We start from the raw sequence: 16450 nt of genomic DNA, 5'->3' as shown, positions 1-16450 counted from the left end.
ACAGATGCTTGGCTTATGTCTATTGTTGCAGTTCCATTAAAGTGTGAACTCCTTGTAGATGCCAGCTGAGGATCCATCCTTCGAAAATTTGCACCCGCACAAGCATATGCATATTTGCTCCACATTGTTATGTCTATGAATTTGCTAGGTTTTGTTTTGGGCTTTTTAACAAAGGCAAATATTTTTCATGGGAGGAGATATTGCAGCTAATAAGGCACACTATACAGCTGATTCTACTGCCTCTATTACCATCAGGCTTCAGTAAGACTTCTTCTGGGAGGGAAGGCTAATTTTGAGCCCTAAAAGACCAGTGACTTTGGGATCATGAAGAAAGGGGGAAAAAATACTGGGCTAAATACGTATAAATGAAGATTGCGATATCCATCATCTACACTGTAGATTCTTGAGTTACGTGATTTAAGTGTGGTGGCACCTTAGAGATTAACAAATTTATTAGCTTTCATGGGTTTTACTAATTTGTTAGTCTCTAAGGTGCCACAGGACTGCTTATTGTTTCCGAAGTTACAGACTAACACGGCTACCCATCTGAGACAATTTAAGTGATTTTGAGTTATGCGCATACAAAAATAATCTGCTGACTATAATGCTAATAAAAGATCCATGCTCTTTTTACTGCAAAACAAGGGCACAGCTTACTTGGTTTGAAGTGTGGCTAGGGAAAGTGAAAGAAAATATGCTTGCAGGTTTGTAACTTGACAATGGAACCCAGAGTGAATGCTTATGGTTGCTACCGCAACCCCTTGAATAATGCTGTTCAGAATGGCAATGGTGACCTGACCCTAACTTTCTAAGTCTTTGCTGCTGAGGGACAAGTGGCATTGTCTGGTAAGTGTGCAGGATGGATCTGATATTACTAGTGTTTCTTGGTAAACACTTGATTTCAAGAATGTTTGTAAATAAAAGGGTATTGTATGTTTTATTAGCGCCTGGGGCTGACAAGTGCAGCCATTACAGTATTATCTTTAGTTTCTGCACCATTAGTTTTTAACTCTCACCTGTCACTCTGTCTGACTTAAGAAGATGTTGCACAACCCAATGAATTCCAGACACACTGGAACCTGCGATATGCAGCAATGTGAATGGCAGTATCAAGCATTGTGACTTTTGAAATTATAGTGGCTTCTTTGTAATACCCAATGCAAAACCCACTAACAATTTAGCCAAATGATTTTTCCTATGACACATTTAGAAAACAATTGGTGAAAAACAAAAACAAGAAAATAACTCTGGCCTGTTTTGATAGGAGAGCATGGAGCTGTTCTACAATAAATCCAAGCCGGTGGCCGTCACAGGGATGGCTTTCCCAACAGGAGACGTCAACAACTTTGTAGTTGGCAGCGAGGAGGGTACTGTCTACACAGCTTGTCGTCATGGAAGGTGATTTTCAAGACTGCTTACTTAACAGCAAATTCTGTGTCTGTCTATAGTGGGTGAGGCAGGTGCTAATGTATTGTGGAGAATAATCAGTGACTTGGGTTGGTCCATTATCAGCGCTGTTTGGGTTCTGTAGTTTTAGAGCATTACAGATAGTTTATTTTTAGGGTATTGAGGACTAAATTAGTCAAGAGAGTTGGCTATAACATCCCCTCCACCCCATCACCCTGTGTTATTAACCTTCAGTTTCCTCACAGGTCTGTACTCTGAAGAGCTTTGTTCTGTTACAGCTCGAGACTATAGTTAATAGCAAGTAAAGAGCGAGTCTGTTAGAAGGCAAAATTCTGACCTTGCTCCTCTGAGCCTTGGAGTGGGGACAGGAGAAGGCAAAATGGCAGCAGCTTGCAGAAGGGTCTCAGATCTGTTCTGCCTGCACAGGGTAATGGCTCCTGAAAAGTTCAGAGAGAACATTCAGCAGCACGCCTCACCATTTCTTGAAGCACAAGTACAGTGCTAACTTTGCCCCCTCAGCCTAGAACTTCCTTGTGTGACATCTTCAGCCTGCCTTTTTCCAGCAGGTCACGTTGGGGAGAAGCTTCTTGTAGTATCTTCTCAGGAGAGCACCTGCATAGCTCAGGATAAAATGTCAGCCAAAATGTATTGTTGTTGGTTAGGGGTCTGATCCTGCAACCTGTACTCCCATTAACCTTCACGGGAGTTTTGCCTCATTGAGCAGCACGGAATCAAGACAGTGACATTCTTCATGAAGAGGTGAGGGTTTGTTGTACACAGTGTATAGACGGCTCATTTGTCCATTAAAATGTTTCGTACATTATCAGAAAGTACCCAGCCCACTGATCTTTCAAAGTATGAATATGACTTCACATCTTAGATCAGAGGAGAGCCTTGAAGCTATGAACACGCTAACTATGGTCTCCTATTCTTCACCTAATGTGGTGAAGGTGTAAATCCACTTCCATAATTTAAACAAGTTCCTTATTTTGCACCCTGTAAACTATTTCAGGATGCTGTTAGCAGCCAGAGGAATCTCCCCAGAGGCACTTCAAAGATCAGTTCCGCATGTTCATTAAAATGAGCCTCAGCCATCTTGTGTGCTTGTGTTAACTGCTAATCCTTTCATTGTGCAGCATTTTTGAGAGCCTCTTGCAAAGGGCAAACTCTTCAGCTTTTTGGGTGTGGGTTTACATTTTATTCAAAGCTTTGAGAACTATTTGGGTGATGTAGCTTTGCATACTGTTGCTTTCTATAATTTTAATGTACAAATAATTTTTCTTAATGTTCATGAAGGATTTAAACAATGGGCCCTCTGTTACCTTGTCATAATATTAAACAAATAGAGATTTTTTATAAAGAAGATTTTTGCTGTTTTGCTGATAGTACAGTAGCAAAACTCTATGGTTTTTCTAAACTATGGCAATCTGTTGACAGAAGTTACTGTCGGAAGAGATCTTCTGGCAAAACTTCTGTCAACAGATCACACCCACATACAAAAGCGGATTGGAGGAGCAATCCATTCTGTCAACAGAGAGTGGCCAGTCTGCCCAGCTGCTCTCTTGACAGAACAGCCAGTTGGAAGCTCAGCAAACAGGGCTGCCCAGTGGACCAGAAGTCCTGTCTCCCAACAGAGGGGCCCATGGAGTGTCTACACAACTTTTTTGTTGACAGAGACTGTCAGCCTCATCGTGGAGAGGGAGAACGCTGTCAGCAGAAGTGCTGAGTTTTGTCAACAGACAACTGCAAGTTGTTTTGTCAACAAAACTCACCAGTGTAGACATAGGCCTTGTCTTTATGTAGGGGTTATAGTGATGGAGTGACTGATGGTTAGAATTAATCGTTGGCTATTTCTATAAGTGAAAGCTGCCCAGAGTTATTTCAGTTTCAGCACTTTTGATCCTTCAGATGTGCCTACACCCCAAGAGGAAAGTGTCAGTGCTCTTGTATTTATTTCTTGTACCCTTTTCCTTGTGTGAAGAAGGTGCTCTGCTTCTTTGCCACTCTTGTCTGAGTTCTAATGGGAATCCTCCCCAAGTATCATTTAATTTTCATAGGTCCTCAGTGTTCTCCAATCCAGCACAGTGCAGAGGAGAGCAAAATACTGGAGAAAGTGGCACCTAGAAAGAACAGCTATGCAAGTCATTTTCCTCTCATCCCAGAACTTAGCTATAAATTATCTGTGCAGGGCTGGAGGAAAGGCCACAATAAGACTGTCAGTAAATCAGACCTTCATCAGAGTTCAATGACTGGCTGGTAGCCAGTGGCAGTCCACCTATTGGGTCAGCCTGGCTGCCATTGCTAATAGGGGTGTTCATGGAGAGAGCCTGACAAGTTTCCTTCTAATTCTTGGCCTTGCTCTCTGGCTGCTCTGCATTCGCTCCGCTCCTGCTGAAAAGGGGTAATACTTCATGGATCTGATGGCTGTATTAGGGCTGGTGATATTTTCAGTGAGTTTGTTTCTCTTGTGGTGAATGAAGGGGAGATGTTACTCTTGTCATGCATTGAGGGCAGTGTGGAAAGCTGATTCAGGGTGAGCAAGTAGAAAAGTGAGTAACACCGTCTCTAATGAAAAGTTACATATTTTCCTTTTTGCAGCTGTTCAGATTTTTCCTTATAGGACCTTCATTTCCTTTGATAAAAATGGAACTTGAGAGGTTTATGAATGGGACTATATAACAGAGTTGCAAGTGAGAGTGGGAGACTGGACCTGATGACTCAGGAGATCATCTCCAGTTCTATGTTCCTCTGAAATGGAGATCTCTTCCTTTCCAACTAATAACTATAGGACTTGGTGGCAAATCCTGTTTGCCTTCATCATATGAATAGTCCCTCTGAATTGAATTCCATGGGGTCAGCTGAGGAGATAGCTATAATGAGATTATTTCAGATATTTTGAAAGAAAGGACATTCGTAATAGTGTGTCATTGTTATTTCTGCATTTTAAATTTTCCTAATTCCCATTATAATGGCTCACTCTGATTTATTTGGCTTTGTGAGTCCTTTTATTATTATTCATAGATGGTATTCTAAAGCACAGTGTATTTGAGACTCTACATAAGTGCCATGTGTGGATATATTCTGAGAGTGAGTAAGGGATTCTGGCCACTCCAGTGCATGAATTGTGCTCACAGCAGCATGTTCTTGAAGGCCAAGTCCAAACTGAAGGATACGTGCCAAAACAATGTGGAGTCCTAGCCTCTAAGGTGTCACAAGACTCCTCGTTGTTTTTGCAGATACAGGCAAAGATGGCTACCCCTCTGGGCCTTGAATGATACATGGTTAGTTTACTAGGGAAATCATGAGACAACCTGAAGATAAATAAAAGAAGCCTCATGTTCAAAAATTCCTGAGTGAGTGTGTGTATCTTTTTTCTGCAGTAAAGCAGGAATTGGCGAAGTCTTTGAAGGCCACCAAGGACCTGTTACGGGGATCAATTGCCACATGGCAGTGGGCCCCATCGACTTTTCCCACCTCTTTGTCACATCATCATTTGACTGGACAGTCAAGCTGTGGACCACAAAGGTGAGTGAGCTGGGAAGGGAGTGGGAGGACTCACTTAGCATATTTAGACAACTTTTATATGCAAATATTGCCCATTTTGGAATCTTTTCATCAAAACGCAATCTATTCCAACAGACGGTTATCCCCATGAGTATTAAACAATTATTTCCCCTCATGCTTTCCTATTCCCTGGTGCTCAACCTAACTGTCCAAACATTGCACATGAGGCACAGTATGCGCCTGGGGAGTTTTTACATGAAAATATGATTCTCATAAATACTTCAAAGCTTAAGCTTTAAATGGATTTATTTAAATGCAGAGGGTGAGGAAGATGTTTCATATGAAGTGATAATTTAGCTAAGGCAATGCATGAGAACACAGTGGTGAGAAATTCATTCCTGGTTTATCTGCCTCAGCTAAATTCACCCCAAAGTTTATGCTGTCTTTTGTAGGCAGCTTCCCCTGGCCTACACCTCTGCACAGTTTCCTGACAGAAGAAAGTCCACTAGGGGAAGATATTGTAATGACTAGCTGCTTTAACCGTCTGTTTACTGTGGAGTTATAAGGGCCAGCACAATCCAAAAAGTGGTGGCCTCAGCTAAGAAGATAATCACTCCATCTCCTCCCCAGCCTCTGCCAGTGGATGTGGAGTCACCACACCCCCAAACAGAATAAAGGGAGTCTATTTTCAATGATACCCTCTACCCTCCCTTGAGCAAATCCCCCAGGTAGCCAGGAATGTCCAAGTTATTGTGGAAAAATAAATGGCCTGACTTATACTCCAAAATATCCATTAGTCTATAAGGTGCCAAAGGACTTCTTATTGTTTTAAAATCTAATGTGGTGAATCTAGCTCAATGGAGTTGCACTGGTAATGAACTCTGTTGTTTATAATTAGTGCAATACACCATAGGTCTGAAAAGTACTTGACAAAATATAAATTAGGGTTAATTGTCAAACCACCATTAGGGAAGTCACTGGCGGTGGAGCAGATGATGGTGGAGTAGATGACTTGAATAATTCTTTCTACCCTCTAGCAAATATGATTCTGTGAGAGAAGTTAAGTTGATGTTTTCTGGCATTTAGTAAAGAACTGTCCTTCTGCAAACTGAATCAGAGTGTATTACTGATGTCTTTGACTTTGATTATAGTTTGTGTTGTTTTGTATTACCGTTCACAAAGTGACCAACACAGTACACCATATTGTGGTCAAACTCCCCGGGTTAATAACATGCAAACAATGCTCCACGCTGTTGGCATAGAAGGAAAGGTTTTTTTTTTCCATTCTGACTAGACCAAGCCCCGAGGAGATTGAATGTGATTATTATCAGTTGTAAAATCTATGCACACTATACCTGTGCATGATATGCAGACCTCACACAGAGAGATTATTTTGCCCAATTGAAATGGTCACACAGTTTGGTGAAACTCAGCAGATGCAAGCCCCTTCTTCAGCAGTATTGTCTTGGTGTAAGATGACCGAAGTGAGAGGAAAAATAAGAGATTGATTAAATAGACCATGTTACTTTCATTGTGAGAGCTGAATGAAAAACAAATTCTAAATGTGTGTGTGTGTGTGCGGTAAAAGGTAAATGTGGTTAATATTCTTGCTGATGAAGTCATTTAAATTGTATTACTCTCATTCAGTAGGTAGGGATTTGGTTTTGAAATGTTTGGTTTTTATCTTGGCAATGTCTTTGAGAGTGCTGACGTTGCGTGGCTCACATCTTGAGCTGCACCCAACAGGATTCCAATGTTAGAAAATGACCCAATCAGGAAGCATCTCAGCATGATTTCCTCAAGGGCATCGTGGGTGGGAGATGATAGTACAGATGCATAGCAAATGCAACTACAAAACTGGCTAGATGCAGGTCATGTGATAGTATTATGCTCTAAATAGAAATGGAGCTACCTCAGCACTTGGCAGCAATTTGGATTCTCTTTATACAAAGGCTCAGTGATATCTTTCTTAAAATATACAACCTCAAAGCCTGATCCAATGTTCACTGTGGAAAAAGGGGAATCTTTTCAATGACATCAGTGATCTTAGCTGCCTCGTGGAAATTAACAACTTCATTTGTGTGAGTGTAAAGAATTTATATATAACCCTACACTTCATCTTGTAGTCAACAGACCCTGCCCCATCTTGGAATAGGGTGGTATATGGGCTGCTCAAAAGCTGCCTGCTATTGTAAGCATTCTGGTGTGTGTCTGAAGGGCTGGTGGGTGCCAATGGGGCAGGGGGTCACTAGGTGATGGATAGAGGCCATATGAAAAGGTAGATGGTGGGGGCATATGTGGCAGCTGGGTGGAAGGCTGATGGGAGTGTCTGGAGGAATGCACCTGGGGGCTTGGTGTCTGGGGTAGCTGGGTGAGGGTGACTGATGGCTGGATGTGAGTGCAGGTGGGGATGGCCAGTGTAAATGGGGGATGGCAGATCACTGGGAGCTGGCTGGGGGATGGGTGGTGAATAGTGTCGGAGGATGTCTGAGGTGTCCAGGGCTATGGGAGGGCAGCTAAGGAAGTGTGGAATCCATGTTGGACCCACACCTTCTGCCTCACCCACCTCAGCTCAGTTTTGCTGTTGCCTCCTCTTCACAGTTGCCCCTTCCCTGCTTAGCTCCAATAAGGAGAGCAGCCAGGAGCCAGAAAGACAACATAGAAGCCTGCTCTGCAGTTGCCTTGGTATCTGTGTTTGCGTAGTGCTCTACTGAAAGCACGACATCTCAGCGAGGCTACAGAGCTGCGTGAGCTACCAATTGCACGGTCCTCGTGTGAGAGGCATGATGCCTGGCAGGCCTCTCACTGTGGGCTCGATTTGTCCAGAGGGACCTGAGCCATCAGTGGCTTTAATGGAATTGCACCAGTGATGAACAGAACATTTTATCTCGGGCAACCGTTTTGTATGGCAGCTTACAGATCAGCTGCAGTATTCTAGAATTCTGGTCTGAAACAGCAGTAGCGCTTCCGTGGAGTGTTTTGGACTGTCAAGGCACTTTGAGTGCCAAAGGTAGGGGCCCACAAGAAACTTCAAAATGCCTTGCTGCTAAAAGCTTTTGTTAAAAATTTCACCAGGTCACAGGTCCCCCAGCCTTGGATTGATATCACTGCTACCACCCAAATGCAAAAACCCCTCTGAGAATCCAGGAAGGTGCATATGGGAATTCCTTCCTCAAGCCCTTTTAACCCTCCCTCTGGAGAGAGCTTGAAAAATCCAGCTGTTGCAATCAGTTGAAAAGGGAATTTTAACTTTGTAGTAGTTTGGCTGTGCAGTCTTAGGCATGTGCATGCCGAACATCCTGCCTTCTAGGACAGGGGAATTCAGATCATAGTCTTAAAAGAGTGATTTGTATTAAAAATAAATAAATAAAGAAGAACCCCCTACTCTTGGTAAAACATTCCGTAGTCACTAGGTATTACAGAGCTACTAAAAAAGGGTGTGAGTATTAAAACACAGAGAACTGCTTTCCTGGGATCCAGTTTGAAAAGTTACAGTGTAGGGGGGGAGTTACACGTGTTCAGCACTGAAAAGTCCGACAAATCCAAAAATAAAGAAAATAACCTGATCGTGTCTAACTAAACATTCCCTGGTCTACTCACCTGTCTGTACAGTAGACCCTCACTTTGTGCAGACTTGAATTAACACTTTTTCTTATTAACGCAAGTCGAGACTGGGGGGACCCTACTTTCTTGTACCCCGCCTTTCCGCATACCCCCGTGCTGCCAGCCAGCTCAGAGGGTCCTTAGGAGACAGCGCCTGCCTTGCAGCTTCCCAGCACTGCAACACTGAGAGCGGAGAGGGGCAGGCATGGGTGGAGCTGCCCAGAGACAAGTCACATCACAGCTGGAGTTGCTGCTGCCGGAACAGCTCTGGGGCCAAGCCAGGCCGTGGCTGGAGCTGCCCAGGGCTCCAGTACCACGGCTGAGCAACCCTGGGGCCAAGGTGCTGCTGCCTGAGCATCCCCAGGACCAAGCCGCACCGCAGCTGGAGGGCAGCTGGGAAGCCATGGCTGCTCTGCATGGCCAGCAGCTGGAGCAGAGGCTCATGCACCCCAATTTACAAGTAATTTGATTTACATGGAAGTTGCCCAGGGCCCAACCTCCATGTGAATCAAGGGTTTACTGTCGTTTCAAGACTCAGACCTTCCCTCAGCGTGGATGTCACTGGATTCTCCATTCCTGGCTTATTTCATGTCTTCCCAATCTTCCTTTGGCTATGCAACAGGAATAAGAAGAGCCACTGCTTCCAATTCAAAAACCTATACTCTCTTTTCATTGGCTGTCCTGGTCTACTGCCAGCTCACTTCTTGCTTCCCTAACATTTCTGGGGACTATGTAGGGGCAATTGTCCATGGTTTACAGGGTAAGGTAATTAGGCTTAGGTTTAAAGAATTAACTACTACTGAGAAAAGACTTCAGTTAACTGAATGACTGGAATGTCCAGAAAAATTGAGTTATTTCCCCTCCCCTGCATCCCATTCATCACATTGACACAGAATATAACAGTGCTGATAGTGGTCCACAGTCCGTCATCCCCTTACAAAAATCCAGTACCAAAACGTTTGAATCAAATCCTGCTGAATGAGGTGATCTTATGCTTCCCAGTGCAGGAGATGGATCGCATAGTGGAGAGCAAGCTTTTTTATAGCACCTACCTTTTCAACTTTAATCTGCTCGGGAATCTAACCCAGCTGAGACCTGGAAGCTGTGCAGAAATGTCAATCTATGTACTTCCTTTTCCTTCTCATTTGGCCACTGCAGTAGTTTATTTGCATTTCATTTGGTTAATTCTCATGTTTGGAGTTAGTACAATTTCCATCTGAAATGTCATTGGACAGGCACCTATTGCTTTGAGCGGGCTTTGTTTCAGCCCTTCGGAGAGTTTGGTTCCCACCAATAATGCGTAGGTTAATTTTAATTGTTAAGTGCTGATATTGCTCTACAACAGTTTACTCGAAGTTGCTTTTACCCTTTGCTTTTAATTTGTCAAATCACACTACTTTCCAGTATCCAAAGGGCTTAGAATTTGATCCTCAGTACAAATAGTGGCTTCTTAATCCCATGCATATTATCCTCCTTAGTCCTGAAATTCAATTTCTTTATTTTTACAGCTTCTGTGGGGGTGTGTCTACACAAAAAAGTTTTTTTGAAACAATGGCTGCTGTTTTCAAATAACTTTGCAAGTGTCTACATAATGCAGCTGCTATTTTGAAATAATTTCCAAATAGTGGATGCCTTATTTTGAATTTGATAAACCTCATTCTGCAAGGAATTATATACTTCAAAATAGGGGCTATGTAGAGAGGGAGTAGGAGCTATTTTAAGATTAGCTATTATGGAATAGTTTATTTAGAAATAAAGCTGCTGTGTAGACACAGTATTATGGATTAGAGCCCCAGGAAGCACTGCTCCAAAACAGGATCTGTTGTGTGTGTACACACTATTTTGGAATAAGTTTTGCTTATTTTGGGGCTTCCCTGTAGTGTAGGCATGTTGTTATGGAATAGCTTATTTTGGAATAATCACTCTTGAATAAGCTATTCCAGAGTAACTCTGTAGTGTAGACATATTCTTAATGCCCAGAGAAATATCACAGCATAACTAAATATCTTTTGTTAGGGTGGAGACAGAACCAGAATAAGGTTTGGGGCAGGGTGTTGAAAAGTAATGTAAAGGCATCAGTGGGACCATGTGACTCCCAGGGAAGTGGATGGAAGGTTTGCTGTTGGCTCATGAGAGCATACCATGTCCTGAAAGCAGCCAGTGGGAAGCTCTCTCTTGAGCCTTGTCCTTAATTAGATACAGTGGGTACAGTGCCTTGAAAATGTAAAGTGCTTTGGAAAGGCTAAGTGTAGTTGGTTAATTAATTAATTAATTAATTACTGATCCAGTTGATTAGCTAATTAATAGATGCTGTGTTGCTAAATAACGAAATGTAAGTATCATTAGTATTATGACTGTAATTGCTGTGTAGAGTGGGACTTCTTGGAGTTATGTCATGAGAAGACAGCAGGCCTGGGATCCTTAGAATGAAAGCTCATCACCTAATAAATTATTTTCTTAGTCTTTAAAGTGCTACTGGACTGCTTTTTTGTTTTGATAGTACATAGACTAGCACAGCTTTCTCTCTGTTACTATTCTGACATATGGAGACTTTAGCTGCAGCTTGCAGGGAGTTTTCTTTGCTTGCTGCTGGAAGGTGAGTAGTACAGACTGATAGGGAGACCTGGATTTTGACTTCCCTTTCCCCACCTCTTCCTGTTCTTCACCTCTCCTAGAAGCATGGGAAAGCTGCTTATTGTGGATACCCTGTTCGCTGCTTGTGCCTTTGTCCAACACATGACCAAAAAGGGTAGTTGACTGGAAGCGAGGTTGTACGTGTTCGAGCACTCTCATAAAGTGTACTTGTGTCCGCACCTTTGCCTTATGTTTAATCAGAAATGCAAATGCTGGTAATTGGACTGAGAGAAGGAAGGGAATTGACTGGGAGTGAAGACCATCCCCTCACAGCTGGCAGGGAATGGAGCTAGCTGGCATTGCTGTCCCTTTAGTTGTCACGTTTGCGTCTCATTTTGTTTCTCATTCACATTTGTCTTCCTTCTTTAGCACTGTTTGCAGCCTCTTCTTTCCAGTTCCATTTCACGGCTTGCATTGCCTCCTCTTCACAGCTCCCTTTGCTTGGCTGTTATGTCTTTGTTCTCCTATGCTGCTCCCATTCACAGTCGATTATGTTGTGCTGATTGGCTTAATTCTAAAGACTTGAACAGGTTTATAAATTTCACTTTGAGCTCTGTATGCAAAAAGTGCACAATGGGTTGTGGACTAGATGCACAGAAGGACCCTGGTCACATGTTGGAAGACAGTGGGCGTTGGTGGAGATTAGGGAAGGCACATGCTGTTTCAGGAGGAAAGTTGCTGTGGTGGGATTTTTCTGCATCAGGTGGGAGACTTGGTAGCTAGATATTGGTGTAATTTGCACTTTGTAAGTGGCTGTCAGAGGGAACAGCAATGCAACCAACAGAGAATTTGCTTTCTTATAACTTTCCTACACTCTCTTTGATTGCTTTTCCTGATGTGACCCCCTCCAGCTGCATCTTGGTGACCAACCTGTGACACCAACCTGTACATTCCCACCATTTTACCAGCCTGCAACTTGAATCAACACATTAGTTTTGAATTTAGCATGAGGACTGTCTCCTACCGAGAGGTGGGTAGAGAGCGTATCAATAGGACAGTCAGGAAAAGGTTTCATTGTTGCTTCTTCCTGTGTCCTGACAAGAACTAACTAAAAAGAAGAGATGGCAATACAACTCGCACAGCAGAACAAAGGTACTCTGACAGCAATGGCTGTAGCAGACTGAATCAGAAAAATTGAACGATTACGCAAGTTAGGCAATAAGAAAACAGTGTATTCCTAACACGGCCGTATTTTTAAAAAGTTTACTAGTCCACGGTTTTTAAATGATCACTTTTACATCTTCTAGATCATCGAGCGATTCAAGAGCAAGGATCTAGAAATCTGATTAGCTGACATTGATTTGATCTTGTATACTACCATTTAAAGTAACTGAATCAGTGTCAGCTCCTTAGATTATTTAGATTAGCTCATATTTACTGATACAAGTAAAGAAAAAAGTAATTAGAATTTGTGCTAAAACTACTATAAACTTAACAAAACCATTGGAATAATTTATTGGGGGGTTCCCTCCATCACTGGGAATTTTTAAATCAAGATTGGATGTTTTTTTCTAAAAGATGTGCTTTAGTTCAAACAGGTGTTAATTGGCCTGTGTTATGGAGACAGACTGGATGATCACAATAGTCCTTTCTGGCCATATAATCATTGACTCTATGACAGCAGGGGGCAAACTTTTTGGCTCGAGAACCACATCAAGGTTGGAGGAGGTGGAACGCTCACAGAATTGGAGTTGGGATGCAGGAGGGAGTGAGGACTCCATCTGGGGTGTGGCTCTGGGGTGGAGCCAGAGTTCAGGATGTGGGAGATGGCTCCGGGTTGGGGCAGAGAGGATGAGGGAGGGCTACAGCTGTGAGTGTGGGCTCTGGGGTGGGGCTGAGGGTGAGGGGTTTGGGGTATAGGAGGTTGCTTTGGGCTGGGACCAAGGGGTTCAGAGCGTGGGAGGGGGATCAGGACTGGTGCATTGGGTTGGAGCATGGGGGCAGGGCTCAGAGGTGCAGGTGCACCACGAGGAGCTCCTGGAGACAACAACATGTCCCCCTTTCAGCTGGCTCTGTGTGCTGCCCTCCTGCACTGGCACCACCTCACAGCTTCTGTTCTGTTCAGTTCTCAGCCCAGTGGGAGTTATGGGGGCAGTGCTTCAGGTGGGGTCAGCGCACAGAGCCCTCTGGTTGCCCCTACATGTAGGAACTGGAGGGGGGACATACCGCTGCTTCTGGGAGCCGCATCAAGCCATGGAATGTGAGTCAGGTGAGCCTCCAACCCACTCTCCATCAGGAGCTCCAGGACTGGATTAAAACAGCTGACGGACTGAGGCAGCCCACGAGCAGTAGTTTGCCCACCGCTGCTCTATGCAAACAATTGCACTATATATTCAATTATACTATATATTCAATTAAGTACAAAGGTCAGTTTTGTGAGTCAAATAGAATGTAGGTTAGTACTAATGGTAGAGTACGTTGATCATATTTCACTGAATCCATTTTCCTGTTTTATTTTAATTTCTAATAAATTCCTAGACTGCACATTTTCTGGACCGGAATTTGCTGATGGGCTACTCTCCTCTTGCTTTAATACTATCGCACTTTCCCAGCATATGCCTTCTCACAAAAGCTGTTGCTTTCATTGTTTTCATAGTTTTCATGGGGTGGATAAGCAAACCTACTGGTCAGTTCCGGAAACTGGTTCAGGCCTCGGTGGCAGTGGAAGCCCTCATGTAGACCAGTTACACAGCATAAAAGGGCTTTTGTTAGTATCTTTTGTTTGGAGACTCCCAGAAGCTATAGTGGCCAAAGCACGCTTGCCAGCACAAGTTGCGTCTCCACTCGAAGGTTTTGCTGGTATAACCCTTCTGGCTCCCTTTTTTGAGGTTATGGTTACACTAGCAAGTTTTGCCAACCAAGTCCCAGTTTTGTCTACAAAACTGGTGGAACGTCCACACACAAAATGTGTTTTGTCAACAGTTTGTCAACAAAACTCAGCACTTTTGCCAGCCGTGTTCTGCCTCCCAGCCATGAGGCATAACATTGCTGTCGACAAAAAAGCTGTGTGAATGCTCTGTGGGGGCAGGGGTGCGGGGGTTCTCTTGACTAACAGGGCATCCAGAACAATGGACAGTCCTGTCTGCTGTGTTTCCGGGTGCCTGTTTTGTGGAGAGAGCAGCCAGGCAGTCCGGCTGCTCTGTCGACAGAGCAGAGGCTCTTCTAATTGGCTTCTGTGTGTGGTCACTCTGTGTCGATGGAAGTTTTGTTGGGAAATCTCTTCCGACAGTGACTTCTGTTGACAGAGCGCTGTAGTGTAACCGTAGCCTTATAGACCAGCAGGCCTACGTGACCTGAATTCAGTGAAGCATTGATGCTCCCCATAACATTGCTTCCTTTTATCTTGCACATACTCCTTCAGCCCTCTTAGACTCCTTGATCTTACATACCCCAAAAGGCTCTGTCCCCCATTCTCTCTCTGAACAGACTCCTTGGCCATCCCCCAGCCTACCACACATTACGGTGGAGCTGTATCCACTTAGCCCTGTGGCAAACTTGACCTTATTTTTTCACTGATGGGCAGATAGGCTGCATCCCGAGGTTGCCAGCTGAGATCCAGTGGCACAAAGAATTCTTCCTTAGCCTGCCCCTGAGAAGTATATTTCTATTAAAGACTTTAATAGAAGTAGTTAAAAATGCTGATCACTGCACAGGCCCACTGCATCAGATTCTCGATTAAAACAAAGGGTGTTACGTTATGATGCTGGATTGCACAGAAATGTTCTGTTTGTCATGTGAGTTCAGAGTTTTGTGCTTTTTCCAAGACCAAGCAATGAATGATTTTGCTTCAGAGCTCGCTTTCTGTCAAAAAGCCAAAATGACTTGGGGAAGAGGGTGGAGCTGCCTGTTCAGACAGGATTTTAGTTTTTGCCCTTTACCTCTGGAGCCAGAGGTCTGGCTCTCATCCAGCCATACGAAAAGAAGATTATGGTATTTTCTAGGTAATTTTAAGGAGCAAAACCAAAGCAGAGTCAGGTGGTTTCAAGTCAGCCTTGAATTTTTCACAGTAAGTGTTTCTCATGAATTTGGTTTTCATTGCACTTGTATTTAAAACAGCAACAGGAAAATGTGCTTTAGCAGGCAGACATATTCCAAACCCAGTTGCTTCTTGCTTATGAAGCATCATGTCAACAAGTATTTTCTTGTAAGAAAATAAAACAGGAATTTTCGCAGAGGTGGGGCTGATGTGACAAACTGGAAGGGCCAAATTCTGCCCGAGAATGCACTTGTGTAAATTCTCTTGTAATCTGGGGAAGCTTTGGATGCATATTGAGAGCAGATGCGAGTGTTAGGGGTTCATCAGCCAACACAAAACTAAGTCCTGATCCCATTAAAGTCAACAGCAGAACTCCCATTGACTACAGTTGTACAGAATCTGTAAACCTGCAACGATGAAATATTTCAAAATATTTAAGACTGTATATAAACAGATAAAAATGTCATATAACTAAGCAGCAAGTCCCCACACACATCTGCTCCCTTGTTAAATTCAGCAATCCCTCCGCGCTCTTTGAACTTTTGCTATCAGAAGGAAAGGAAATATGTTCAGAATCCCAAAGACAGGGTTCTCTTCGGTAGTAATTAAGCTCAGAGTCTGCAGCTGCTGACCCAGGAAAACCCTGCAGGCCAACCACAATGACTAATCTTCCTGACTCAGTGTAAACCTCTGTTTGGCCACATTAGAGCTTTGTCGATATTCCCCACCCTCCAGTGTGCAGACCCCAGCAAATGGAATGTTGAGAATGAAACAACAGGGCTGCTGAGATGGCATAATAATTCCCCAAGTGCGCGTATACCAGTAGCCACCAAGTGATGATATTGTATTTTCTATTTTTAAAAGAAGAAACAACAGAGTGAATGTTCCCTCCTCTTAGCAGTCAGACCCATGGCATTGTAATAACTGTGGTTGTGATCCCTTGTAATTGCATCCATGCAATCCTGCACCCCTGCCTGTAATCCAAAGTCATATCCCTGCTCAGTTATCATTGCCTGAAACCCACAGCGCAAAGCAGAAAGAGGAGCTAAGTGGTGGCGGGGAGCATTCTGCAGAATGGCCCAGGCAATGGTTGCAGCAGTGGAAGAGTATAACCATCAGGATGGAAGCAGAGAGGCTTATCAGGAGGTCTAATAGTATATTTGTTGGCAGGGGGAGGAGGGGAGGCAGCAGAGAATAGGAGGACAGCATGATGGGGCCAGGGGGCCCAAGACTTTCTGTGTTTCTAAATACACTAAAAGCTCTGTTATGTGGTATGCTGGAGAACTGTTGTGTGCGGGGGGGCCAGTTAATCGAATATTCTGATTA

General features: G+C 43.6%; 1 protein-coding gene across 1 annotated transcript in view; it reads left to right on the top strand.

The window, feature by feature from the left end:
* Positions 1-16450, top strand: part of DYNC1I1 (dynein cytoplasmic 1 intermediate chain 1) — a 291917-nt gene that overhangs the window by 230989 nt on the left and 44478 nt on the right. Inside the window, exons 13-14 of the mRNA XM_074986221.1 lie at positions 1265-1398; positions 4788-4932. Of these exons, the coding sequence (XP_074842322.1) occupies positions 1265-1398; positions 4788-4932 (279 nt within the window). The remainder of the gene's footprint in view (positions 1-1264; positions 1399-4787; positions 4933-16450) is intronic.

This window comes from Carettochelys insculpta, chromosome 2 (assembly GCF_033958435.1).
Source record: "Carettochelys insculpta isolate YL-2023 chromosome 2, ASM3395843v1, whole genome shotgun sequence".
NCBI classification, from domain to species: domain Eukaryota; kingdom Metazoa; phylum Chordata; order Testudines; family Carettochelyidae; genus Carettochelys; species Carettochelys insculpta.
This window is presented reverse-complemented; position numbering and strand designations above follow the sequence as displayed.